The sequence below is a fragment of the Choristoneura fumiferana genome, chromosome 18, assembly GCF_025370935.1.
Source record: "Choristoneura fumiferana chromosome 18, NRCan_CFum_1, whole genome shotgun sequence".
In the NCBI taxonomy this organism is placed as follows: domain Eukaryota; kingdom Metazoa; phylum Arthropoda; class Insecta; order Lepidoptera; family Tortricidae; genus Choristoneura; species Choristoneura fumiferana.
This window is the reverse complement of record NC_133489.1, coordinates 17727415-17754319: the sequence shown is the minus strand read 5'-3', so window position 1 is coordinate 17754319 and position 26905 is coordinate 17727415. Positions and strand designations below refer to the sequence as shown.

The window sequence follows — 26905 nt, the reverse complement described above, 5'->3', positions numbered from 1 at the left end:
AAATAGGGAAAATTTAGAAGTAAATCTAGCTTTCTGAAACTGTTCTAACAGTGGTTAGCACTCTAGCTCGGTTTGACAGCTAAACTTCGTTAGAGGGAATCCCAGCAGTCGTAACTCTGCAGATAACTTTAATCCACCGTGAAATGTGGAGCGAGCACCAATCTAAGCGTCGACTTGTGACGAACACTTTCATATTGGCAATGTCAGCATTTAATAGGGAATATTACTGCAATTTTATGCCGTCAGAGTGCAGCACTAGCACATGCCATATGTTTATGGTTTATGTTTTTGTGTAAGTATCTTAAATGTCCGTAAGATGCCGTAATATCATATAATTTCAATTATTTTTTTGGAAATATAGCTCTTTCGCTACTATCGATGTAAATATCAAATATAATTTATTTTGTTAGGTACTCATAAATATGTCATGATTTCTATAGGTATTAATACTCTTTGGTTTTGATCCGTCATGGCGACAAAATATAAAGAGAACTGACGTTGTCACGGCGGTTTATTTACGGCTTAGGCAAAGGCTTTACGATTTGTGCTAGTGTCGCCCCCTGCGCAGAGCTTTGCCTAATATGCCCTATTGGTATTGGTTGCTATGGTAACTGCTTTAAAGTAGAACGAACGATACGAATCTGAGTCCGATAAAGAATGATTTAGTTCCAACAAATATTTGGCAAAATTCGACTCGTATGAACCTCGTCGTTACATTATTGTGGCAAGGGGTTTCGTCTCGATGTTTTAGAATGCATGGAGATAATTAGATACAACAGTATGGGGTCTATTATTAAATGAGCAGGTAAATTTAGTTTCATCTCCCTTGCTACGGCTTGGATCTAATTTCAGCAATGGTAGTTAATAAAACATGCCTTGACAGTAAATAAATAAAAATCAAGGTAGTTTTGAAGGACGGTTAAAAAATGTATTAATAATTTGTGGGTAGTTTTGTTTTGTTTCATAAAACATATGTGGGTACTTGGGGAGTTACAGTGACAACTTAAAACGGTGGTTATGGTTCGTTAGTCTAACAACTGGTAGCATGGTGTACGGTTGTGTCACTCTGAAGATGAGCTCTGGTTGAGTTCGAAACGCGTCAGTGTAGTGTGGTGGTGGTGATAGATGGGTTTGTGTGATTTATGTGTGTTCTTACAGTGTGGAGGTAGAGGAACTGCATGAACACGCATATTTTGCATAAGCTTAGCTATCGTAAGGTCGCGGGTGAGCAAGGAAATTCTTTTAGTTCATTGAATGATTACACTCACAGCTGCAACATATCGTGTAATGACATCAGCATTTTGACATTTACTCATTCTTTCATTCATTCTCCTTTTGTGCAATTAGTTATTTTTGTAGCTCTATGTGTACTCATTTGCTTCAACTCTCGTGGTACTATCTATAACTATTTTTAAAAATGACATAAGACTTGCCTTTTGATTCATTAACTCTGTGCAATTATTTGTTAAAACAACATCCCATTCTGTAAGACAATTAATCATTTCTTTAAACGTACTTAATAATCATTATAGCGTGTATTATACATTATACTCTTGCCAAGCAGGCAAGTTTCTTAGCGTTTGCACGTTACATAAATCCTGCGGAACACAGCTTAGCGATAAAGCTTGACAACCATGTCATTAATAAGCAAAGATATTGCTCTTGGCGGGTGGCCAACATAGTATCTGAAAAAGGGCGCAAGCAATTGTCAATACCCCGGCATTATCGACCAGTCTGCCTCCACCTGATTCTCTTAAAAATATTCGTAGTTGGTATCTCGAATTGCAGACGTCGTAAAGTAAAAAACACCCCACTTCGTAGTTAAGTGCCAGCGGTAAAATCGCGTATGTTGTTTGCAGCAGTAGTGTTCAGAATACCACATTAACTTTTGCTTTTATTGCCGCATTAAATAATAGCCCAGTTCGCTTAACAGTTCGTCGGAGGAGTGATTTAGCGCAGTTGATGCTAGCAAACTTTCGGTCTCAAGTTTGTTAAAATTAATATAGTTTACCGATTCCGACTCGTGGTCTTTCAAGGATTTCAATTTGCAAAGCAGCTAAACGGAAAAAGTCACGCGTAAGTTCGAAAAAGTATCTGGGTCGGGCATCAATGAAAGCTACCGTCGAAATCTGTCCGCGATATCTCAGCCCCCGCTCGCCCCCGGCTATCTGTCGAAAAAACAGAACTTGGACAGCTGATATCCTCTTTGGCACTGGATTTCAATTGTCCCTTATTGCTGACACTTCTTTACATACTCGCACTTCTAAATGTTATCTTTTCTTATAATCTAAATCTATGAATATTGAGGAAATGACCTCAACGATCTAATAATCTCTGGTGAACGTTTACCAAAATTATTTTCTAAATGACTGCATGTTTCTTACATCAAAACGGCGCACAAAATGTGTTCACAGTGCGGATTTGTGAACCTTTCACTATAGTTTGTTGACGTCCGTGACAGGGGTTGTGTCAAAGTAAAATATTGATGATTTATGCGCCGCGCGGTTTGTTCTAAACAGCCAGTCTAGTGCCGTATGATACATAGATGTCAATGTAAATGACTAATGAGATAACATCAATGATGACATCCGGCATATGGCTGGTGGGTTGTGGATGAAATTGGCACAGAACCAGGCAAAGTGGCGTGAAATTGGAGATGCTTTTTACCCAACAGTATGATTTCATTGATTGATTGATGTCCTAAATGCACTTTAGGCTGTTAATACTTAAACATCATATTAATAACGACAACTGCTTATGAAATTACAGCAATCTTTAGTGTCAACACCATTTCACTTTGTTTTGCTGACAGCTGAACAAATTTTAATAAACAAACCGTTCGATATCCAAAAACAAATACTGAACAATAGGCGAAGTTTCTAAGAAAGAGATTGGAAGCCTTTTAAGGACACTTTGAGAGTTTACAAACAAAGAGGAGTTAATGGACCAACACTGTAATGAGATCTCGGGGCATCAATCAATCGGGACCGAAGCCCGAGCTCCGGACATGAGCCACTCAATTTTGTTACACTAATTAAATAGCGTAAAATAAGTCAATTACTGCTTACTACTGTATGGAAAGTATGAACGGTCAACATCTTGTCTTGGCGCTAGTATGAGAAGCTTGTTATAACAGTTATTCAATTATAAATTGTATCAGGGCAAGGGCGTAAAACGTTTCAACCATCGTTACCGTTTACGCTGCCAAAATCGACGAATATGTCCATGAATTAAAGCCAATTATCTTGCTATTCCGCTACAGGTATGTGTCCGTCGTATTTACCACGGTAAAGGCATTGTTTTTTGCGGCCTTACTCATCTACCATGCCTTTGTGACTTAAAAAAATAGTTACTGACAATAAAATCATAATTATGGCAAGTGGAACTACAAGAAAAATAAAACAGTGATGTATAAAAGTAAATATATATACGCTGCAGCCCTAGGATTATATCAACTTAAATTACTTAGATGCGTGTAATAAAAACACTTAGATTGCCAGTGTATTATGGACACCTAAATCTAATCGCCTCGTTAATAACGCAAAGCAATCAAGGTAGGTACTTATTGTTCATATTGTTAATATACTTATAACAGTCATATTATATATACTCGTATGCTAGCACATACAATAGTTACACTGACATTCACAACATAAATTCGGTACATTGTATTACGAGTACGTCTCATTTTGATTACCGAAACCATAGGAACCATTATAACGTGATCCACAATTCATTAATTCGTTTGTATCGAAAATTCATTACCTGAGAGTGGATCCGGTAAACGATATTATATTGAAGTGATTTTTACGTTGTACAAGTGTGCGAACGAAGCCGAGTAAACAGAATTCAATTAAGTGCGATTGTGCAATTAACGCGGGAGCTGGGTGGAATAAATTAAGGCTGTATTGAAATTGTTTCAATAACTGTGACGGGTTCATGCAGGTAATCCTACGCGATTGGATAGTGAGCCCACAGTACCACTACCATGAGTTTACAGTGACCGTACTCGATAGCGACAGCGTAAATTATTTGTAGAGTCGCTGTACAATTCTCCATACAAATAATTTACACCGTCGCTATCGAGTACGGTCACAGTGGTACAGGATTCACTGCGAACATCGTGATATTTGGCGATACTTACTTCTATAGCATGAAACAAACAACCTGCCTGTTGCATCTAATTTGTTTTTCATCACACTTACTCGTAAGCAGTGTCGTAACATGGAGGCTTACTTGGTTACAACCCCCTAAATAAAACTTTTTTTAGTAATGGTAGGTACATATACCTACCAGTAAATAGTAATAGTAATACTTAAACTTTTTCTTGTACGAAAAGGAAAAACAGATTGGTCACAAACAGAAAAATACAAAGTACTAAAGCAGATTTTAATTAAGAGATTATAATTCCTTACATCGGTCAGGTTCAGGTATGTGCCTTTGTGTAGTACGTTTTTAAACTATTTTTTTATTTTTTATAGTTATTTTTATAGTACGTACTGCTATAGAACAAGACCATAGTTATTTGAATAAATTGAAAGGTGTGCAGGTTTCCTCACGATGTCCTTATATTTCTTTAAACTATATATATATATATATGTGATATAATTATATTATAATCTTATACATTTACTCTCTTTAAAAAACATTATATGTAACATGGGCGGTGCTAGAATTACGAACATCGACTTATTAAAGCCCTGTGTTGAACTTCCGGCTTCTAATAGACGCTCGTTCGTAATTCCTAATTTACCGCTCTAACGATACAATGTAAATACTATTATTGCTACGCTACAAACAAACGCAAACATTTACAATAATACTTTTGAAAAAATATACCAGTAAAACGTTCCACAGAACTATGATTGCGTGCACGGAATTTATATCTGTTCGGGTTCTAATCAAAATTCTTCGCTGAAGCGCTACGTTTTCGTTCAATTGTAAAATTTAGTCGCTCGTAAACTAGAATACCATTCAGCCCAAGCTATATCTTCACGCCTGACAGGGTGAGCTAGGGAATTCCCGCGCATCAAAAAAATTATCCCTGCATACCACAGTCTCTTGTCACTCAACGTGTTCCTTTCTTACGACATCAGTTAAAATATGAGCGGCTAATGGACAAAAATACTCCTACGTGTGCTTCTTAGACACGACTGAGTTAATCGTCGATAGTTTGATGACGGTCACAACACGTTAGTGCTTCATCATTCAACTTGGTTTATCATAATGGAATCAAAGTATTTAAAGCATTCGTAAATCACTGCCATGTCATGTCCTGAATAGCAGAATTACCATAGTTAATAGCTATTGATTTCGTTAAATCGAAGCAACGTTTCACAAGTGATAAGTGTAGTACTTACTACATACCAAATTACTAATAGTGGTATCGTCAGATGAAACAGCTTTACTTCATCACAATTATAATCGATTACACTGCACTTATCACGATATTTATCATCACAAGTACCCTAAGTAAGTACTGTCACTTTTTTAGATAACTCAATAAAGTATTTCTGCCCGCCACGTGACGCTTTAAATCATTTACGATCTTTATTCTGACCTTTAGCATTTTTCCGGGACAATCCAAAGACCATCTACGAGACTCACATTTTTTTACAGAACACCAAAATTAAGTTAGGTGAGCCACCGAGATAAATTCAGCCTTTGGCATTCGCACGATACCCAGCTGTATATCAAATTATGTTATACTAAATAACATTACCACGCGTGTCGAGACTAAGCAAATTAATTATCTGCGCGTTTCATTTTTATCCTTTCGAAAAACCTTTTGCTTTGGTATTTACTTCGAACGAACGAACGAAAATGTTCGACTACCAGCGAGTTAAAATTTACATTTAAGTGTGTGGAATTTATGTCCATTGCCGCTTGTGTGCGTGTGATAAATGGCAGCGCATAACGCCCCGAGTGTGAAGTGGTGACATACCTTCATTAATTCACGTTCCCGCCGACTTGTGTTTACTGGAGAATAACTGAATTTGATTAACTAGCCTCGTTTGGCTTAGGACATGTCTGAGCTGAGCCTATGGACGTTTGCCAATGTTAATTAGACCTTTCGGTGATTGGAGCGATCACGGAGTGACAGACAAGGGCAATAATGCAACACAAATTAATACGTCATTGTCGTTGTCATTGTGCAATCAATCGATCACGTTCAATCGGACAAATTGACAGATTTGCATCTCATACAAACAAATTAATGTTGCACCGTCGTACCTCCAATGAAGGACGAATTGAAGTTGATTGAATTAAAAGCGTTTTATCATTAAAGCTTTGAATACCATAACTAAAAACTAAATATACGTTTTATTCTATTTTATTTTATTTAAGTATTTTATGTTTAGGATATGTAGTTTTATTAAACGTTTTGATTTTTGCCATTTTGTAAGTTCTGTCCCATTTGACTTAATTTGCCAACCAGCACACGCGCAGCTTCACCCAGTTGCAATTATCAACATAAATAAACAAAAAGCTATTTGCCGACTATTGTTATTCATACTCTTTTCACTCGCTCCCAGTAATCGAGCCACTTGCCGGGGAAAATGACGTCTCGTTCAGTAGCGGCCTTTGTATCTAGCTTTCCTGCGTGATTGAATCAGAAAGAAACTGTTTATTATGTAGGCAGCTCTCACAGGCATTTAGTTCAAGCAGTTACAGAGCAACAATGTGTGCAGCCAAACTTTAAGTAGTGGCCCTTTCTAAAAAAAATCTTGATTTCAGTTTAGTAGTGTCAAAATTCAAGCATTAGATGTGTGCTGATTTTATTTATTACACCAAAATTATATTTTCATTTTTACATCCATGCCCAACCAATGATATTACTTTTATTCTGATATCTAAAACATTAAGGTCATCTATACTTCTTCTATATCTATCTATACTTATATTATAAATGCGAAAGTGTGTGTTTGTATGTATGTTTGTCCGTCTTTCACGTCGAAACGGAGCGACAGATCCATGTAATTTTTGGCATAGAGATAGTTTATGGGCCAGAGAGTGACATAGGCTACTTTTTATCCCGAAAAAATGCACAGTTCCCGAGGGAACAGCGCGCGATAACCGAATTCTACGCGGGCATAGCCGCGGGCAAAAGCTAGTTTATTTACATACTCCGGCATTGTGCCTCTAACAAGCGGTTTCGGAAACTTATTTAGTTGTACAAGAAACAGCTAGTTTGAACAGCGAAGTGGAAAACTTTTCACCAGGATAGGCGTTGGGTCGGTGGTGAATTGGGAACTTGCACAATTTTCCTATAGTTTCATTTCAACCAAGTTTTTTTTTAATCGGGCCTTACTTTACACAAATTGAAATATTCTTACATAAACGATAATCTTGCTCTTCCACAACCACAACAGTTTTATTTTATTTGTGCAACGTGCTCCTACTTATTTCCTTTACGAGTGTATTCACTTACTTATACTTAGTACGAGTGTTTTAGCGACATCGTAAAATGTAGCAGTCGTTTTGGAAAGAAATTAAATTAAATAGTTTGAAAATACAAACTGAAATATAGATGCACAGAAAAACCAGAAATATAAGACCAGCACTGGAAATCGAATCCAGGTCCTCGGCATTCCGTGCCGCGTGCTATACCGCTACACCACTGCTGGACAATGGTACAGACATGAATTTCCCCTATGCACCACATATCTCAGCTTGTTTATTTCTTATTTAGCCACTTAAGCAGTGACGCTAGCGACATCTATACCGTAGCCCTCATCGAGAAACTTTCGGCATTCTATTGGAACTAACCAGTGCTGCAGGCGTACCATGATCTTTTCACAAACGATCCAAACGCAGAGCAGTTCAATTTAGGCACCTAAACTGAATCGTCGAAATTAGTACCACGACGTTTATTTCTCAGAGCTGAGTCTCAATGGTTTACAGGTGAATGAAAGACCGATATTGTCTCTGGTCCGAAACTGAAACGCTAAGTCGCGAAAGGGATGCCGCTATATGCAAACCAAATTTTGTATACTAAAACCTCTTTATTTTGCAAAACCATAACTCTATGTCATTCCGTGTTCTTAGCAACCGTTGTGTTGATTACAAATAAAATGTTTACGCTGTCACTAATCGACGAGTCTCTTTTCTCACTGAAAAATCATTGAGGAGTTAAGAAGCACAATGTCGTGAGTACCTACGAAGTCCGAGACAAAATCCAAGAGCCCGCATCCAAGCACGACAACGTACAGGCTCGCCGCCCCAGAGACCCAGGCGCCGATGCCGCGAGCCCCCCATGTCGCAAGAGACGGCTCGCCGGGCCTTAATTGAAATAGCTCCGGAGAAAAATGAGACCTTGCGCGCAGGACTGCAAGAAATTAGGAATGAAATTAAAGCAGTCAAGGAGTTACTGCAAGCAAGGTGAGGAGCATTTTTTTGATTAGTTACCAATTTGATAGAGTCTCCCATTACAAACAAGCAATTCAATTGTGTGTGTGTGTTGAATGTGTACTTATTAGGTTTCTCGATACCTACGACTGCGCTTAAGTTTTTGGAAGAAAATTTGGTATGTAGAAAATATTATGCCTTCGTAAGTCGTTTCATTGTAAAAAAAAAACGCCATTCAAAAGACTGAACGAAAGTCGGTCACTCATGTTCTGCTATGTCAATGTTTTTTTATGTAAGTACCATGTTTTTTTTGTTTTAGGTTACCAGTTCCAGAACTGCCCCCAACGCCAAATTTAAATCTACCATAACCATATAATTTCAAGATAAGGTAGCCTGAATTGTCTTGACAGGTTCTCTAAAAATCTATCTAAATTCTCGTTGACAAATTGACTCGAATTCAGTTTCTAATATAAAGTTAAATGGTCAAACTGTTGAATTTGTAAAATCAACAATATTTTTAGGAATAACACTCGATGCTAAGACATTGAGTAAATTTTTATCTTACCAAAGAGAGCAATTAGAGCAATTTATAATTTGAAGACGCGTGAATCTTCTTTTAAGGAAACAGGTATCCTAACCCTGCCGTCGCATTATGTTTTTGAAATAATCATGTATGTAAGGAAGAACATATGTGATTTTCCCACTAACGTCGATAACCCAAAGGCTACTAGAAACACAGGGAAGCTTAAAGTTCCATCTTACAGACTGGCTAAATATACCTCGTTGAGTTTCTTGCCGGATTTTTCTCAACAGAGGTTTTTCCGAACCGGTGGTAGATTTTTTTTGACATTCATAAGTGCTTGTTATAGCCTAAATTGAAAAAAGATATTTTGACTTTGACTTTGACTTTGAATTTTTGTAAATTAATTATTTGTGAAATTAAAATGAAAACAAACCAAACGTGTTCATTTTCTCCTTTACTTACGCCTGTTATATAATATGGTTATTCATAAAGAAGATTTCCGCAATTACGTAGTTTTTACCTAATAATGAATAAGTAAGTAAGTAAGTAATCATTTATTGCATATAAAGTAGGGTTTACAGGAGGGCTGATACATGGAAAGAACATACAAACATTCTTGCAAAAGAAAAAACAACAGTGAAAAACAATAACAATGGTATCAAGTTCATGAACGTACATTAACAGCTCTTCATACACAATACTTTTCACTGGCTCCTACACTAGGCGAGGCCTGTCCCGTAGGGAGCCAATTCCGTGAGAGTGAATACATAGTGACAACATCTCAAACGTTCCGCTAGAGGCGCTGTTCGTGTTTCCATACAAATTGAGATTCTAACGCGAACGCGATCGAGACGTATTTTGTAACCGAAAACTTACACTTAGGGTACTGGCTAGGGGCTTGACTCTAATAATAAATAACTCATACACTCTCGTGTATATGAAATGTTTTTGGTGGGATTCTCATTACTATTTATAGTCTGCGGGGTCTTAAACATAATAAGTGTTAACAAAAATCGTTTTAGGTTTAGGTATTGATTTATATCATCGTGAGAAATGCAACACAAGGATTATCTCCCTTCCCATAATCGGCGAACAAGGCGATTCCTTATGGCTGTACCGAGTCGCAGTTGTGGGTTGCTTCTTTCTGTCTCATCAATGACAAATGCGTCCTCGAGCAGCGGCTCGGTAGCCGCCTGCTGCAGACGGCGATTGTGGTATCGAGGCAAAGGTCCCAAATCTAAAATGGGCAGATTTGCTGTATTGCAAATATTGTGCAATATAGCACAAGCATTTATAATTGAGCCAGCAACTTTTGGGCTGTAATTCAACACTCGATGGCCACTAATGCACCGAAAACGAGTTTTAAGAACTCCTAAAGTCCTTTCAACTACGTTTCTGGCGCGAACATGAATGTTAGTGTAGTGACTTTCAGGCGAGTCCTCTGCAGCGTTGGTAATGGGAGTCATCATGTACTTCCTGAGGGGATACCCGGATATACCTGTAAATACATATTATTTAATATACTTAAAAACTTTTATAATTTATTTCTGTTCCATTATCAACGGTAGAAAAATTACAAGATGCGATGATGACAAGTCTAGATCGTCTCTTGCGTCGAGAGCACATTTAAACATTATGTCATCAATTAATAATTACTATAATTAATTATTTGGCTTACTTATGTCAAGGCGCCATGTGGGGACTGTAACTTGGTAAGAGCTTAGCTAATGGCGATCTACGCGCGTGACTTTAAACTCTATCATCACTATCCCACCCAGCCTATACACGTCCCACTGCTGAGAACTTGCTAACTTCACACAAACCATAAAATTTTTATGGTATTTTGCCGCCCCCTAAATGTGGCGCCCGGGGGCTCTTCAACTGTCCACCTAACTACTTCTGCTGTTGACTGTACATACTAACAGATAATAGGTTTACTTAAAGGGTTCTTGTCTCATTCCTCTCTTCCAGAGTAGAAGGGAAGACAATATACTTCCTCCTCATTTGAGGAGTATTTAAACAGGCTGTTATTTGCGCAACAAGAACTGAAAGAACTGCGCCAAAGAATGTGCACCTATATCACCTATGGGTCTTTGATACGACCCGACAGCATATAACGACAGCGTAGTCAATACCTACAATAATCAAGTATTTCGAATAAGTACTTTTGCCAAAGCATAACCTAGTTAAAGTTACAAATGTGCATATACGTAAGGCGTAATGAAGCTAATAATTATGAGTTTACCTTCGTCTCTAGATCTAAGTCAGTAGACCTCACAGGTTCTTTGAGCAATGGCCTTAGCTCCTCACAGAGGTCTAGAGTCAGCTCTTTCGACAGGCGATATCTTCGAATGAACTCTTAATCCCCGAGTTCAAACGGATTGTTTTCCTTGCGATTACGGAGCCTATTTTTTTTCGCCCTGTATTCTCCATGAGATCGCATTCCAAAAATGCCAAAAATAATAATTCCTTCGACATCTGAAAAACTGCCGACAACTGTGTTTTAACAGCTTGCGGATTTTTCTATGTTGAACTAACACGCTATGCACATACTAAAGTTGTTATTTGCACCGTAAAACACTGAATTCGTTTTATTTCATTAGTTGAAGTTGAAGCGATCCAAAAGAATTGACAGAATGAGTAACTTATACTGAATCGCTAAATTTGACACTGAAGCGATTCAATTCCCACTCAAGGTAAGCGTCATGGTACGAAAACCGCTTGAAGTGAGTGAATGAAAATGTCTGTATCGCTGTCGCTGAACCGTGCCTGAACTGAATCGCAAAAGTAACGTCGTGGTACGAAATAGCGATGCAGTTCAGTTTAGAGCCTAAACTGAATCGCATTAAGAGAGCGTGGTAGGGCCCCTGGTCTTAATTTTCTGGTTTTTCTGTGCATCTATATTTCAGTTTCTATTTTCAATTTAGGTTTTACGGGATGACCGTAAAAGTAAAAATTTGGAATTGAAATAAAAAATACAGAAGATTCCAAAAAAAACAATCTTAATTAAATGGTTTATTTTGCTATAGGTACACATTGTAAAATTGCTCTTATAAATACTTAGTGCTAATGTGCAGTGGCATGTCTAACTATCCAGATACAATGGCATGCAAACATTGTCTAATACTCTTAACTTTTTTAGCTGAAATTAATTAACGCCCAAAATAGGGTTCCGTAGCCATTACGAAAAAATTAAGTAATATTTTTCTAAGGATTTCGTATTTTATACGGAATCTTCCAAGTTTAGGTATATTTTATACCTTAGGCTGCTATTTAATAAAAATGAAAAAAAATACTTAAATATCATGGGACATTTACTCATAAACTACTAATAATTCTCACAAAAACTTAGCCGTTATAGTTTTCCTTGAAAGTTTGATATACTTACTACCATTCTGAATTTTTCCAAATTTTTCCACCCACCGGTTTAGATTTTAGAGGGGGGGACGCTCGATTTTAATGATAATTTGCACTTTAAAGTTGGATATTTGGCAAAAAATCACTGAATCGAAAAATCGTCTTAGCAAACCCCTAATGATTTTAAAAGACCTATCGAACGATACCCCACCCACCCATTTTTTTTTTTAATTTTTAATTGTACCATTTTGTCGGCATAGTTTACTTATACATATATCCGTGCAAAATTACAGTTTTCTAGCATTAATATTCCCTGAGCAAAGCTGCGGACGGACAGACAGACAGATAGACATGGCGAAACTATAAGGGTTCCGTTTTTGCCATTTTGGCTCCGGGACTACGTACGTGACCCTAAAAATACGTACGTGTTTCCATACATTGTTCATGATTTCTTATTTCAATAAAAAAAAATCAGACTTATTTCAACAAGAGTTAATGCATTATATTACCCAGCATTAACTGAGCATGAAACACTTATTTTGTATTACGTCCTAGATTTCACCCTGTATTGTTTATTAATGAATTATTCAGTTAAGTTTTACTGAAAGAAGAAAGAAAGAAAGAAAATACATTTATTCGGAAAAGTAACTTAAAGAAACTTAAACGATTTCATAAATGACACAGACAAGGAAAGCAGTTACCATTCACGAAACGGACCCACCTCAGCATAATGCTGGCTCAGGAGCTAGCGCTGGTCTTCCGGTGGGACCGTGAGGCCGTCATTGCAAGCTGCACGTACGACCGGACCGTGTCTATTGTGAACGCGACCGTTTAAAGTCAGCGTCAGTCAGTCTCAGTATATAAAAAAGGTATTCTGTGGCGCTACCAACACAAGCATGACATATGCATGACATTGACAACTGACACGGCCAACCATACGCTCAGCAAGCAAGACGAAAAACGACTGGCGATGTGGCAGTGGGAAAATTTCGTCTGTTTTCTTTATTTTTAGTATTCTTTGGTTGATTAAAAATGCATTCATTCTAGAGCAATTATAATTGAATTATTCAAAGTGGTCCTACTTTTTGGTTTCGATCCACGCACGTGCGGTGCGGAACCCCATTTGCCCTTGACGGTGATTCGAACTCCCATCTCCCATAAACACAAATTTTGCCACATAAGTTTCTTGTGCATGTTCCCTAATGTGCAAATTTCAGTAACGACCAAGGCGGGATTGTTTGTGGCGTAAACAACCCAAGGTATAAGTTAAGCTTATTAAAAGCCTAACTAAACGTTTACATTGCCGTGTTCATCACTGTTAGGGCAATATTATTAATTATTACAGTAAGTTTTCTAAAAGTGTACCGTTTTTTTTAAACTAGCCTGTTATTTATTAGTGTGTCACTGCCGGGCAAAGGCCTCTCTTTTTGACCTCTAAATCTCCCAGCCTGGTGCAATGTCAGGCCAATCCTTTGCATAGCGTCCAAACCGACCCACCATCTCCGTTTTGGTCTGTCTCGCCATCGATGGCCGTTCCCTGGTGCCCATGCGACATGTGGGTACCTGCAACAGACGTGTCCCATTTCAACCTCTTCCCCAACGTCGACTTTGCCTGTTTTTGCGTGGTATTATGGATTACTTATACTTATCCTTGTTACACCTTGTACTTTGTTATGTTATTAATTAAAAAATACATTTTTTATTTAGTTTTTCTTATCCTCATCCGCTCCAGTCGCCGCACCTCCTAGTTGCCGCTAATCAACCAGGTCCACTATGAAGTGCAAAATTTGAACTTCGTATCTTGCCGTCCCGCTGACGCTTATATTATTTAATACGAGAGCAAGAGGGACGGCACGATATGAACTTCAATTTTCGAAATTCGTAAAAAAATTTAAGACTTTGGCTTCAGTAGTTTTAGCGGGGTAATTCCTCACTGACCGCCCTTAAGACACAATGTACTATACATACTTTATTTTATTTACAGGCGAAACCGATGAACATGGCCTGCCAAAAGACAAGGACGGTGGTTGCGACACCAACCTGTACCTGTATGATGTAAGTACATTTCAACTAGTTTGCAAAATGCCGTTTGGAACTCGAAACAAAAGATCGGTTTTCTTTTTCATTCTCATTTAAATCTTCAAGAAAACAAAGGAAACCGACGAGTCCCGAGCGACATTTAACATTCTAGTAAAAAAAACTAGTCGTAGCGTACTGCTTTAAGTTGGTTACGTGACACCAATTAAGTAATTGTAATACCGTTACAACTTGGGGGCGTTACAATCTTCAAAAAACGAACTTACTCATTTTTCAAATGATCCGTAACTCAGTCTATGCTATGGATCTCCATGTGCGGCGGTGATTGCTTTCCATCCGGTGACCGGCCTGCTCGTTTTCCCCCTACCAAAAAAAAATATTTTGAACTGTCAAAGCGTGATTCCCCGCGACGTCACTTATTTTGCTAGCTCAATAGACTTACTTCGACGCTCAATAGACGAGACTCAAGTGTACAGTATAGTACGTTTCTTGACAGCGCAAAAATTGCTTAAGAGTTTCATCCATCTTCTTTATTGACCATTCATCCATTTTCATATTAAAAATTGACGGATGGGATGACCGAAAGCAGCTTACTTTATTAATAATCTAGCTCCATATTATCTAAGGTGTTTCAGAAGTGACCTTGAAAAAATATACAGAACGTCTTTTATTTATTACGGAATATTTCAGGTTATTGGGTTCGTTTGACAGAATTCCCCTGTAAAGGTTTTTCATTAGAATTTCTGAGTCTGAATCTCAGACTCAGAATATAGTCACTTCACGCCCGCCTTTGATGTAGCATATTTTGAACATCGATCAACGGATCAAAACATTTACTCCGATACAAAAAACTATTAATTTGCTGCTGGTAATTAATTTTAATTTTATTTAGAAAGTTTAAATATATTTCCTGAGACCGATTCACGCCTGACCGACTTATTTGTTGATTTGCAATATATTTACTTCTATTATCATTCTGAGTTTGAGGTTTTTATGTTTAACTGTTAACGAATACTTAAAAAATAAGGGGTTGACTTTATAAATTATGAAGTTAAACAGGTGCGCGAGTCCGCTTTGTATTTTACTTTCCTTTTTATTTATGTATTTATTTTGTTTATCCATTATTTTAAAGGTTACTTAATTTTAACATGTATCTTCTCCGAAATAAACAAAGGCTCGGTAGCCAAGGTACTTAAATTTATAAGAGTTAATTTGGTTGTACCGTAGAGATAAGCAAAACTTAATACATTGAAGTCGGACCCAGATCTGATCAGTATTATAATGCTATGCTAATGTAAGCAATCAGATGAACAAGGGAATCTAAATTATTCCGTTTGGCTTTTTCTTGCTATCCTATTTTTTCCTTTAAATACATTCTAATCGGCTTGTGAGAGAGATTGTAAGTTGTTTTGCCTCCTTCTGTGTGATTTTCCGTAGGAAGAAATACAATACAATACAATACAATGCAAAGACTCTTTATTGTACACCAGAAATAGTAAGCGATACAGAATACATATCTGTACAGAGAGAAAATTAAATACTGACTAGCTAAATAATTATTATAGTTAAAAAACCTAAAAGCATGTTTTAATGGTAAAATCTGGCCGACTCCATCATGAGGCCCTGGATACCATTCTTGATGAACACACCATAAGACGATTCTAACAAGCCCAAACACAGCTAGGTTGAGGTAATTTATCTTGGAGCTCTAGTACCTAGCTTCCATTCAGCTCGATGGTAGAATATTATTATATGAATTGAATTACGCATAAATACCGGTTTTGTGACCACAATAAAACGTGAGTGAAAATCAAGTTCAAAGATTCCGTGACATACGATAGGTATCTAGGTAAAGTTAATGTAAACGTGTTAAAAACTGTTCTATGACTGAGTATTAATTTATGTTCATTTCACGCTTATATCATACATAATGATCCAGTTCCTGAATAGTTTTGTAAATAAGTACGACGCAAACAATAACAATGTCATACTACCAGCTGTTTGTTTACTGCTGATTTTTTTATATTTAACTGAGTTACGAGTCCGTCGATAATTAAATTAATTAATGCCGATAAGACTGTCGAATGGCCGGCGGCAAAGCGGCCGGATTAACCGACACCGAGTAAGCAAATCCCGCGCCTGTACTCCCCCTCCTAACGCCCCCGGAAAATTTCTTGTACTATTCTTAATAACGTTAACTAGGTAAACAGCCCCGACGGTCGTAAAAGTCTCCACAAAATTACGACCTAAGTTTTTATAAGAATGTTTACCCCCGAGCGTGGCACCCGCAAATATGAATCTCGTATTTTGAAACGCCTTGATCTCTTCGAAAAATAGAACAAACATTCTCTCTTAACGAGATGCTTATCGTTTAAATTGCTTAGAAAAATGTTCCTGGTTGTTTCGCTTCGCATCTTAGCATGCGGATCTGATTAAATTTCTTGACTTACCCATGAGCTGGAAACATGTGAAAAGCTTGCAATTGAGAATTATTTAAAAGTAAATATACCTACATAAATAATACGCTTTCACTATGGCTCCCGCTTAGATCACTCATAATTATGCAATTATAAACAGAAAACAGCTGCGCTCAATTATCGGGGGGACATGTCTATTTATGTACGGTTAGCCAAATAAGTAGTCTATCGATTTTCGAAAACCTTGTATCGAATGAATATATCACTAAAGTTGAACTTTCATGTTGATAGATTACAGTTTTATGTTATGCAAACGATAATCAACTTTAGGATTGTAGACCACATCATTAAATAACTAAAAACGACGGACACCCCTACAGTCTTTTTTTATTTGAAGCTAGTTGATTATATTTATTTATAAATCCCTTAATTATTTCAAAAGTACAGTGTCTCGGTAAGGCGATTAAAACGGTTTTTCCATTTCACACATGAAAGAAAACCTAATCGATATAGGTAATAGCCAAAATGCTACTGAGGTAAACACTATTTTTCATTTACGTATCTACATTTGCACTCATAATTTGATATAAACTTTAAATTGAATGCGGCAAATCTTCAAAATTCAACGAACGTACCTAAGACTTCCGAGAAGCATAAAATAGATTCGGACGAATAACGTTCGTGTGCCAGCCAATCTAAGCCGGGATTAAGGTAGTGTGGGTCGGAAACGGAATAAATCGAGCGCCTTATTGAAATTGAGTTAGATCGTAGGTGGGGTGCTACGTGCGCTCTCGATGACCCGTAGCACCAAGGCGTAGCGCGAGCTACGAGCTCGCTCGTAGCCCATTACCCGGAGGTCGTAGCACTTCAATCTCTTCACGAATATTGGATCAATTTCCACGCTTGACTTATGTCAATTTTACAGCTACTTTTAGTTTGTTGATAACTAATTTTATTTTTGAAATACACAGCAACACTCTTTCATTTTAAAACACTTCTTTTAAAATGGGCTTCGGCCAGGACTTTTTGTTTCCACTTTGACAAAGTTTGCGCCGTGATTAAAATTCAAGAGAAGTGCCGGACTTGAAAATGTAACGTCACATAATGCTGGAAGTATTCTGTACTTTCTAGTTTAGTGTCGCTTTCATTGTGATGTGAAACAATAAAAATAATTGCAACCTGCCTCGACCGAGCACGGATCTGTACGAAGGATAAAAATAATCCTCTTAATAAAAAGCGAGCGTACTTTATATAAAAGCGACTCCACACCTGGGGCGCACTCCGCACATAAAGGCGGCGCCACACCTGCGGCGTATCTGCCCGCCGGTGTATCCGCCGACGCAACCTCCTATATAATTCATGCACCATTTGCTCGCTTCCTCACTTTTAACCTAGTTACGTATTCTGATAGCAATGAGGGATGGAGATTTGCTATATAAGCCTGTAGGTGTGTTATCGCCGAAGATGTTGAAGCCTCTCAAGAACTTGGCGATCGATAAGTAATCTCCCGCGCTATTGCTAAGCTCTTGGAAATTTTAACACTTTCGTGCCTCGGGTCTTTTAGGCTTTGCCTGAAATTTCACTTTGGTTTAGTCTGGAGTTATTTTCAGGGTTGTACAAACTAGTTTCTTTAAATAGCCAGGTATGTAACTGGATATAATGGCACCCAATAAAGAACGTCAACATTTCTTTAACCACTTAACTTTAACAGCTCTTAACTTTGTTTACTGATAGTTAGTGAAAATTTGATTTCCAGAAAAATCACAATATGTATCGTAGGCACGCTAGTAATCACATTACATTATAAAAATTACGCTTCTATACTTTTTCTGCAACAGAATTTTACATGAATCGGGCCCGGCCTGAGAGTATGACCTACTTTCGTTTTGTGATTTACACAGTAATAGTTTGCATTTGCAATAAAATCCGGTTATCGACGAGAAAAACCATTATTAGCATAGAGATTAACATATTGAAACCATCACCGAAACTTCATCACATGAACCTTGATTATTAAGTAAGCAAACATATTAAACTATAACATGCTCACACGACCGTCATTCCGCCTTAATTAATATGATTTGTTTGCACGCTATCTTGTTTATGGCGACGATGTTGAAACCAGCGGCTGTATATCTGAACGGATATTGGGTTGCAGGGGCCTTGGTCGCTGTCTCGCGGAGCACCCTCGAGCCGAGCCCCCTGGCGCCCGAGTGTCTCGTCAATACAAGCGAGTTCGTTACAAGACGATATGGAGGTCGAGTGTTGTCATTATCCTCGTGCTAATCAGTTTTAGACATTAGGAACTTAAATAATTGATTAATTAGGATATTAACATTGATTAAAATTTCGAAACGCGTAGGCACTTTGCGTTGTTTATGTTGATTTATAAGTGAAAATATTATTTTTGTTTTTACAATTTCTGACATCAAATAATACAACACGAAAACTTAAAGTATAAGTCTTATACCACTTTACAAAAATTGCTGTAATTGAGTAATAAGGCATAAATAACAATTATACTCGTGCTGTTATCGGTAAGTACAGTCAAGCTATTTAAATCGTGAACCGTCATAGAACGCTTTCAATGTATTTAAACGTAAAAATCTTCTTCTAAGATGTTTTGATTACTATGTATTTATTAAGAAGGTTGAGCCCTTGAGCTCTCTCCATGGTTTGATACTAAGTTAAGTCTCATTTAGAAGGTGCAAGAAATATCGTGTTAGTTGCGGTACATTACTGTCGATGATCGATAATTTATAAACGTATAGCCACTCGGTGCCGCAATGTAACGAAATGCACAATATTTCTCTCCTCGTCTAAATAAATCTTTACCTATACCGTGAATTTCCAGTATGCTTTCATACCTTGCATCAGTTCGGTTACATGAATGACATTAGGAAGTTTCGAGAGCTTCGCGCAAGAGAATGCGCACGGAACGTAAAGGCGGACGTGAGTTGGTCTTAATGGCTTACTTTCAAGATGGGATTGAGCTGCTCAGACTCACATGACTAGGTACTTTAAGGTAGAAAGTAGAAACTTACATCTTAAAATGTTATGTTATGTCAGTTTTGCTTTCTAATCGAGATATTTTAGTATTATATCATTCATAATTTCCATCCTCTCATATAATAAACGTGAATTTTTGAGTGTGGGTTTGATACCTATTCTTCGACATTAAAATAATATTATTTAGCTCGCGCTCTCGACATTATTGCTAAAGATGTTGACTTATTTTTTTATTATTAGGTTATCGTGACCATTTAAATAATTAAATTAAAACTTTAACATAAAACTATCCTAAACTTAAAATACTTACATAAAATGAAAAATAAAAATCCTAAAACTAAAACAAATTACCTACTCAGAGTAGCCCCCTTAGGCAGCGTCCCGAAGATGCTGGCAGCGTTTCCTCTTTCAATAACTAAACTAATTCTTTGTCCGATTTTTTTAAATATTATTAATTGCACATCAAATAAATAATTGCCTATCAATTTATTCTCATCATTTATACCTTTGTACATCAATTAAATTATTTTAATACAAATAAACTAAATGTTTAGCAAAACTAGTACTGCATATAATTCGAAAACATATACATCAATACAAACTATACAAAAATCACATCAATTATACTGACTCCACAGCAAATTAACTAGAGCGTGCGTAGATGATACTCATTCTCATAGCAAAATAACTTTTACCGTCAATTTGGCACCGGAAAATTAGGTACGACGACGAGCGGAGCGAGAAGGAGTGTCAGGTACAATTGCGACGCGAACGCACGAGCGCGAGCGAGCGAAAGCCGCGGCAGCTACGCGGGCAGAATAATTTTTTATTTTGGAAATAATTATTTGGCCCCTGAACTAGTGCTTTGGTTTTTTAAAAAGACTATATTCATGCCGATGGTAAATAAATATGATTTTAATCTAACTTTGTTTTTAATATATTTAAGCCATACAAAAATAGAGGCCATCTATGAGAAAAAAAGAGTTAAGAGTATGATGATGTGCGTTAGTCATTTTACTAGCTGTGCAATATATACTCGTAAAAATTGATAGTAATTTATATTTAATAAATAGCGGGAGCAAGGTATATGATGTGCAGTTATTACTGTAATAATATTGCTTTACTTTTAAATTTTTGATGTGCGTTTAAATACTACCTTTTTTAGGGTTCCGGAGCCAAAATGGCAAAAACGGAACCCTTAAAGTTTCGCCATGTCTGTCTGTCTGTCTGTCCGTCCACGGCTTTGCTCAGGGACTATCAGTGCTAGAAAGCTGTAATTTTGCACGGATATATATGTAAACTATGCCGACAAAATGGTACAATAAAAATTGAAAAAAAAAATTTTAATGTACCAGACGTAAAGTGGTGCTTTTTTTTCTCATCCAACCCTATGGTGTGGGGTATCGTTCGATAGGTCTTTTAAAACCATTAGAGGTACTTATGCTAAATTAGGCTAATTTTGCGGGAAATCTGCATAGCCCCGCGGGATAGTAATAAACGAATTCTTCGCAGATGAAGTCGCGGCCAACATGCATAATTATTTTTTACTTTTTAATTGTCTTTTTTGGCGGCGGTTTTTTGCCGGCGGTTTTTTTTTTTTTATATTTTTGCTTGCGTTTTTTGTGTTGGGGGTTTTTTTAAGTAATCGGAATTGTATGTCTTAGGAATTGTGAAAACGGAGTTTTGAAAATCGGAATTAGCAAATTCGGAATAAAATATTTCAGAGTATTTGGGTGTTCTCCATTTATTCAGTAAATAGGCTGCAACGGGCACTTCTACAGCAAAAAACATGGCAGAAAGTAATTTTTTCAAAATCAAATAAAATGCTTAAAAACTACACAGTATACAACTAAAGAAAAAAGTTACAAAAAAATAATAATAATAATACAGGGATGTATGGGGTCCCTTAGTTACAAAACTAAACACAAACTATATCTACGTTCAGTGGAAGTGTAGGCTTCCATCGTCATAAATTAAAAAAAATATTTCAGGTCATGGTCGAATGGCTTTTCTAAAATTCTTACGTCTCAGTATCTTTCATCTTGTTCGTTCATGCATTACGAGTAGGTACAAATTTGCTTCGGCGACATCAATTTGATTAATTACTCGAGATTACTTCGTTTGACATGTCGCGGGATTCACGAGCTTGTTTGAACGGCGCTTCATTACGATCGTGATACAGTATGTGATCTAAAAACACCAGACTCATTGAATTAGCACTGACGCATCCGTCGTCTCTTCCCTTCTCTCGCTCGCTTTCACTGATAACTGACAGAATATAATAGGTAGGTAGTATTATACACACAGGTAAGTCTTGAACATGAAACTTCCGTGGGACTCACTCATATTAAATGATATTGTACTCACGTCTTAAATAGAGTTTAACTCGACATGTTACCTAGGGCTACGAATTAGCCCGAAACGTGTCGAGTTAAACTCTATTTCAGACGTGAGTTATCCGCTACAATATCATTTAATATAGGTAGGTCCTTGCTTTTTTTAGATTAAAAGTTACACAGTCATAAATATGAACGAAAAGAAAGTTTTTTAGTAAAACTGAGTCTTAATGACAAAATGCATTTACTGCAACATTTAAAACACAAAGTACACGATAAGAACGTGTACAAGAATGTATTACATTTGCATTTTTCAGTTTTGCCCGAAATTGCCTACCTACGAACAGCAACGTGCTGTTCACGGTTTCATTTCGTTGCTTCATTGCTTGTAGATTAAATATTAGGATTATACTGTGATCAGATCACAGAGTACACGGCTGATGACAACATCATCAATGAAAACAAATAGAATAAAAAAACCCGGCGGTGCTAAGGATTCCTTTATTCTTTATTGGCGGAATGATGAAACGAGTTCGGAGCATTTGATTGCTTTCAATCGAATTCAATTTTAAGGTTGCATTAAATTTGTTTCAATGGTAGCTAAAATGAATCCGAAGCATTTCAGCCGATTGGGTTAGATTTTCATGGTTTTGTCAACTCAACCACTGTAAATGTTTTTCAAGAATTTTTAACTGTTGCTGGCAAATGTTCAAAGTGTAGGACTACAAAGATGTAACTAAATTTTGAATCGAAAACTGTAAAGTTTAGTGTAAACGAAAGGGTACTGAATCAAACTACCGTATTCATCTGCTGACATATTCTAGTATAAATAAGATATGTTTTTTTTACAATCCCAACTTTAAATATACGGGGATACTACGAGAAACGTTGATTCAGTAAGTAAAAGATTGATGGATACTAAAGCTAGCCATTTTAAAAGCTTTTTCTACTCTATATTAGTATACCGCTTGTCACGTCAAATTGACAAATCGGTGGTAATTACTCCGCTCGGGTGGTACTCGGCTACAGCTAATGCGATAATGGCAGGACTTAGAATGAACTATCTTGGGGTTCTAGATTTAGGATTCGGTAACTAAATAACCCTTTGTAAAATACGGATATTGAAATTTGTGCTTTTTATATACGAATGCGCGCCAGTCCTACTAAGTACCGCGTTTCCTACGTGATGGAAAAACATGAAAAATAAATATCACGTCAGATAACAGTGCACGCAGTCGACGCACAAGAATTAGAGTAGGCAGAGCACATCCTCACAACATATGTATCTTCTCTTTCTTAATATTTTACCCGTGATCATGATGCTAGTAGATGCGTCAAAATATCGGTAGCTTGTTAAAGGTAATCGCGGTCTGCATTCCGTACAGTTAGGTAAAAAACTTAAGAAGATGACCTGTTGTATGTAGTAGGGCACAGAATTGATAGGTATGGAACTTATATTAAAATCATTTTTCGAGTATTGAACGTCGGCTTATCTACATATAGGTACGGACACGTTACTACCACATACAACAGGTCATTTTCTTAAGTTTTATCTATAGCATAATTACATAAGTACTTTTGAAGTTAAAAACAATAACAAAATATTAAAAAACAATCGGCTTGTACAGTCAGCAACAGAGATATGAATACAGACTAAGTGCCAAAAATATGTATTTTTGGCACTTTGGCTCTATTCATACTCGTGTTTTTGTTGCTGACTGCAGTAGTAAAACACTAATATTTTTAAACATTATAACTTTTTATTGTAGATACATGGTTTAAAACGTCTTTGTCCAGTTATTGTAGACTAGTTGTTGCCCACAACTTCGTCTGCGTCCCGTAAGAATTTATCACTTTCTCGAGATCAAAAGTTGATAGTCTATATTAATCTAGATTCTGGAATTTGCAGAAGCTTTCTATTAGCTAAAGAATTTTTTAAGTTGTTTAAGTAGTTCCGGAGATCCCCCTATATACTGACTAATAAATGAAGAAACAGACGGAGTTAATTTCGTATTCTATTAGTAAAGATAATATAGTAAATATAGATGTAGACTACAATGGAACCGGAACGCCGAGTCCGAACTAATGGCCTGTCAGAGAACGAACTATCAGCTCCATACAGACAACCCATCAAGGATTTGAGGACACTTCCACAAATTGGTAGCCATAACACCAAAGCATGCATTTGACGTTTCGTTTTTGTGATATTAGCTTGTTTTCTCGATTTACACGACACATTTTTAAAAAATATAAACGAAATCTTGGATAAAGTTTATCGCCTGCATCATATTGATATAATACTGAGTAATAATGGCCTTTGTATCATATTAATATTTTTTCGAAATGCGATGCTAAGAATTTTTTAATTGATTATATGACAAAGTCAGTTCCTTCCATATTCCCCGACCCTGCGCGCCTCCGCATGCCCCACTGTATATTACTATAATGTGCACAATAGTAATGCTTTTGATTATTGACTTTATGTATTTTTTGGTTCCTTTCTTTAAAATTTGCTCTCGTTCAAAGCCGGGGTGGGTTGTTAATTTACACATATTTTTGTTTTTTTTAACCTTCAATCTTCGCACATTAAAGCCGCTGTTCAAATAAAAAGCCGTTGAATTACTAAATCCACGTTTCATTGAAACCCGAATTCTGCACTCGTACGTTTCAGGAGCTCGCATCCTGCGCCGCGCGAAATGATGCGTGAATAAAATACGAGGCAGCGCCGCCTGGGCCTCATATATCGCGTTACATACGCCAAATTAAAAACCTGCGCATAAATCACAATCGGGTTACGTTTCACTTTAATGAACGAAATTTAACGCTTGCATTGAATGATGTCAGATTTTGATGTTTCGTGCTGTGTTGTTGCGGTTACAAAAAGAAACCTTTGTGCAAAATGTTAAAGAACTTACAGCTTGAGATGGTAATTATTCGTTGTTTTTTGTTATATCTGTATTTCACAGACACAAAATAAAAAATAAATATTTTCACTTTGACATAATCGGAGTCATCAGTATACCGCTAGTGCTGTAGATCAAAGGATATCGCTGTGTAGATGAGTACCTATATAAAAAGGCGACAAGCTCTCCTTTTTTATTAGGCGTCAAACATTTTTAATCTAGTCAGTGGTCCGGAACACCCAGTTCCTGGCTGGTCCGACCGTAATTACGTAACTGGGGAGAGGAATTATGAAAGCGTACTTTATCCATTTATCCACGTTCATCGAATCTAACTTCCAGCAAATAATGGTGAATTTATTTTATGCCAGCTACGTGAGCTGAGCGCTAATTCACGCGCCGCGCTGTCAGCGACGCGCTCACGACTTGAAAGAAAAGTTTTCGATAATACCGCTCTAAGCCTATTTTATTCACCATCTTTTAATGGTACTTTAACAACATTAAGCTTTTTCTTTGTAAACCTCAAGCATCGAGCGGCATCTCATTCCTATGGATTTTGAAGGAACTAGGAAGGTGTAATCGATTCAATTCCGGAAAATATTTAGGTACACTAGTAAATGAATCTAATAGTAAAATCTAGACACGCAGTAGCGTGTCAAGCCAAGCTCAAGCTAACAGAACTGGCGAGCAGCACCGTGTGTAAATTTACCCGAACCATTTGGAGCCACTTTTGACCCCGTCATAACTCAAAAACTATTTCGCATATACATGTCAAGTTTGGCACATTTATTGAGACTTGTGAGATACCTACATATGTGCTCTAAATTTCATAAACACACCTCAAACGGTTATTTAGATATTAACATCCAAAAATCGACATTTTTTTCACTGACTCACCTAAAGATCAAAATTCTAACCCAGTTCCAGATGACCTAGAAAGTTCTAATTTGGCATCCAGATAGGTAGTTGGGTGAATACAAAGGAATAAATAAGAAACTAGTATTTTTTTATCATTTTATTATAATTTTTAAATTAAACTATTTCTGTACGAAAAGAAATGATATCCCATCAAAACATAAATGTGAAATGAGAGCCAAGTTCAATATTATGATATGTGCCTTGATTGTTGACTTTAACGACAAAAGAAGTGAGATCTAAATGAGTGCACCAAGTGCCAAGGCGCCAAGTTCATTGGTCAGTCCTGAAGTTTATTTATAACAATATAAAATATGTTATAACATCTTAAAATATTATTTCTTCTTATAACTTAGGATAAAACATTGAAGCCTAAGGTCGGACTTGGCTTGTTTTCATAGGTATACGAATTATATTATAGCCTTCGCAAGTTTTAAAGCTGTAAATTCTTATTTTATTCTTCCGAAAATTTGCTTGCTGGTAGAAACTAGCCATCGAACATAGGGCTCTTCAATGACTGTTTTAGTAGGTACTTAATAATAATTCGTATAATATGACAACTAGCCAAGTCCGACCTTAGGCTTCAATATATTATCCTAAGTTATAAAAAGAAATGATATTTTAAGTTACTATAAAATATTTTATATTGTTATAAATAAATTTTGGACTGACCAATGAACTTGGCTCTCATTTTACATTTATGTTTTGATGGGATTTTACTCTACCTAAATAAGTCAGGTTTATTTATGTCTTTTACTTAATGTTTTTGGTGCAGTTAGGATAAAACAAAACAACGCGGCATTTTAATTTAGTTATTAAAATTCGTTTTTTAATTTAGTTACTAAAACTCTTGTAATGTTTGTTGTAGTTTGTACGCTTTTTGCCAATTACATACAATATCACTATACCACCAATGAATTTTCACACAATTTGTTTATATTGACAAAAAAAAGGAAAAAAATAAAAGAAAACTAAAATTAACTTACCTCATATTAAATATAATGACCCGGATAACTCACGTCTTAAATCGAGTTTAGCTCGACATGTTTCGGGCTAATCCGT

At 36.7% G+C, this 26905-nt stretch overlaps 1 protein-coding gene across 13 annotated transcripts in view; it reads left to right on the top strand.

The window, feature by feature from the left end:
- Positions 1-26905, top strand: part of kcc (solute carrier family 12 member kcc) — a 414959-nt gene that overhangs the window by 360761 nt on the left and 27293 nt on the right. For all 13 annotated transcript variants that reach the window (XM_074102144.1, XM_074102151.1, XM_074102155.1 and 10 more), the window contains one exon: positions 14214-14284. In XM_074102144.1, coding sequence (XP_073958245.1) covers positions 14214-14284 — 71 coding nt within the window. The remainder of the gene's footprint in view (positions 1-14213; positions 14285-26905) is intronic.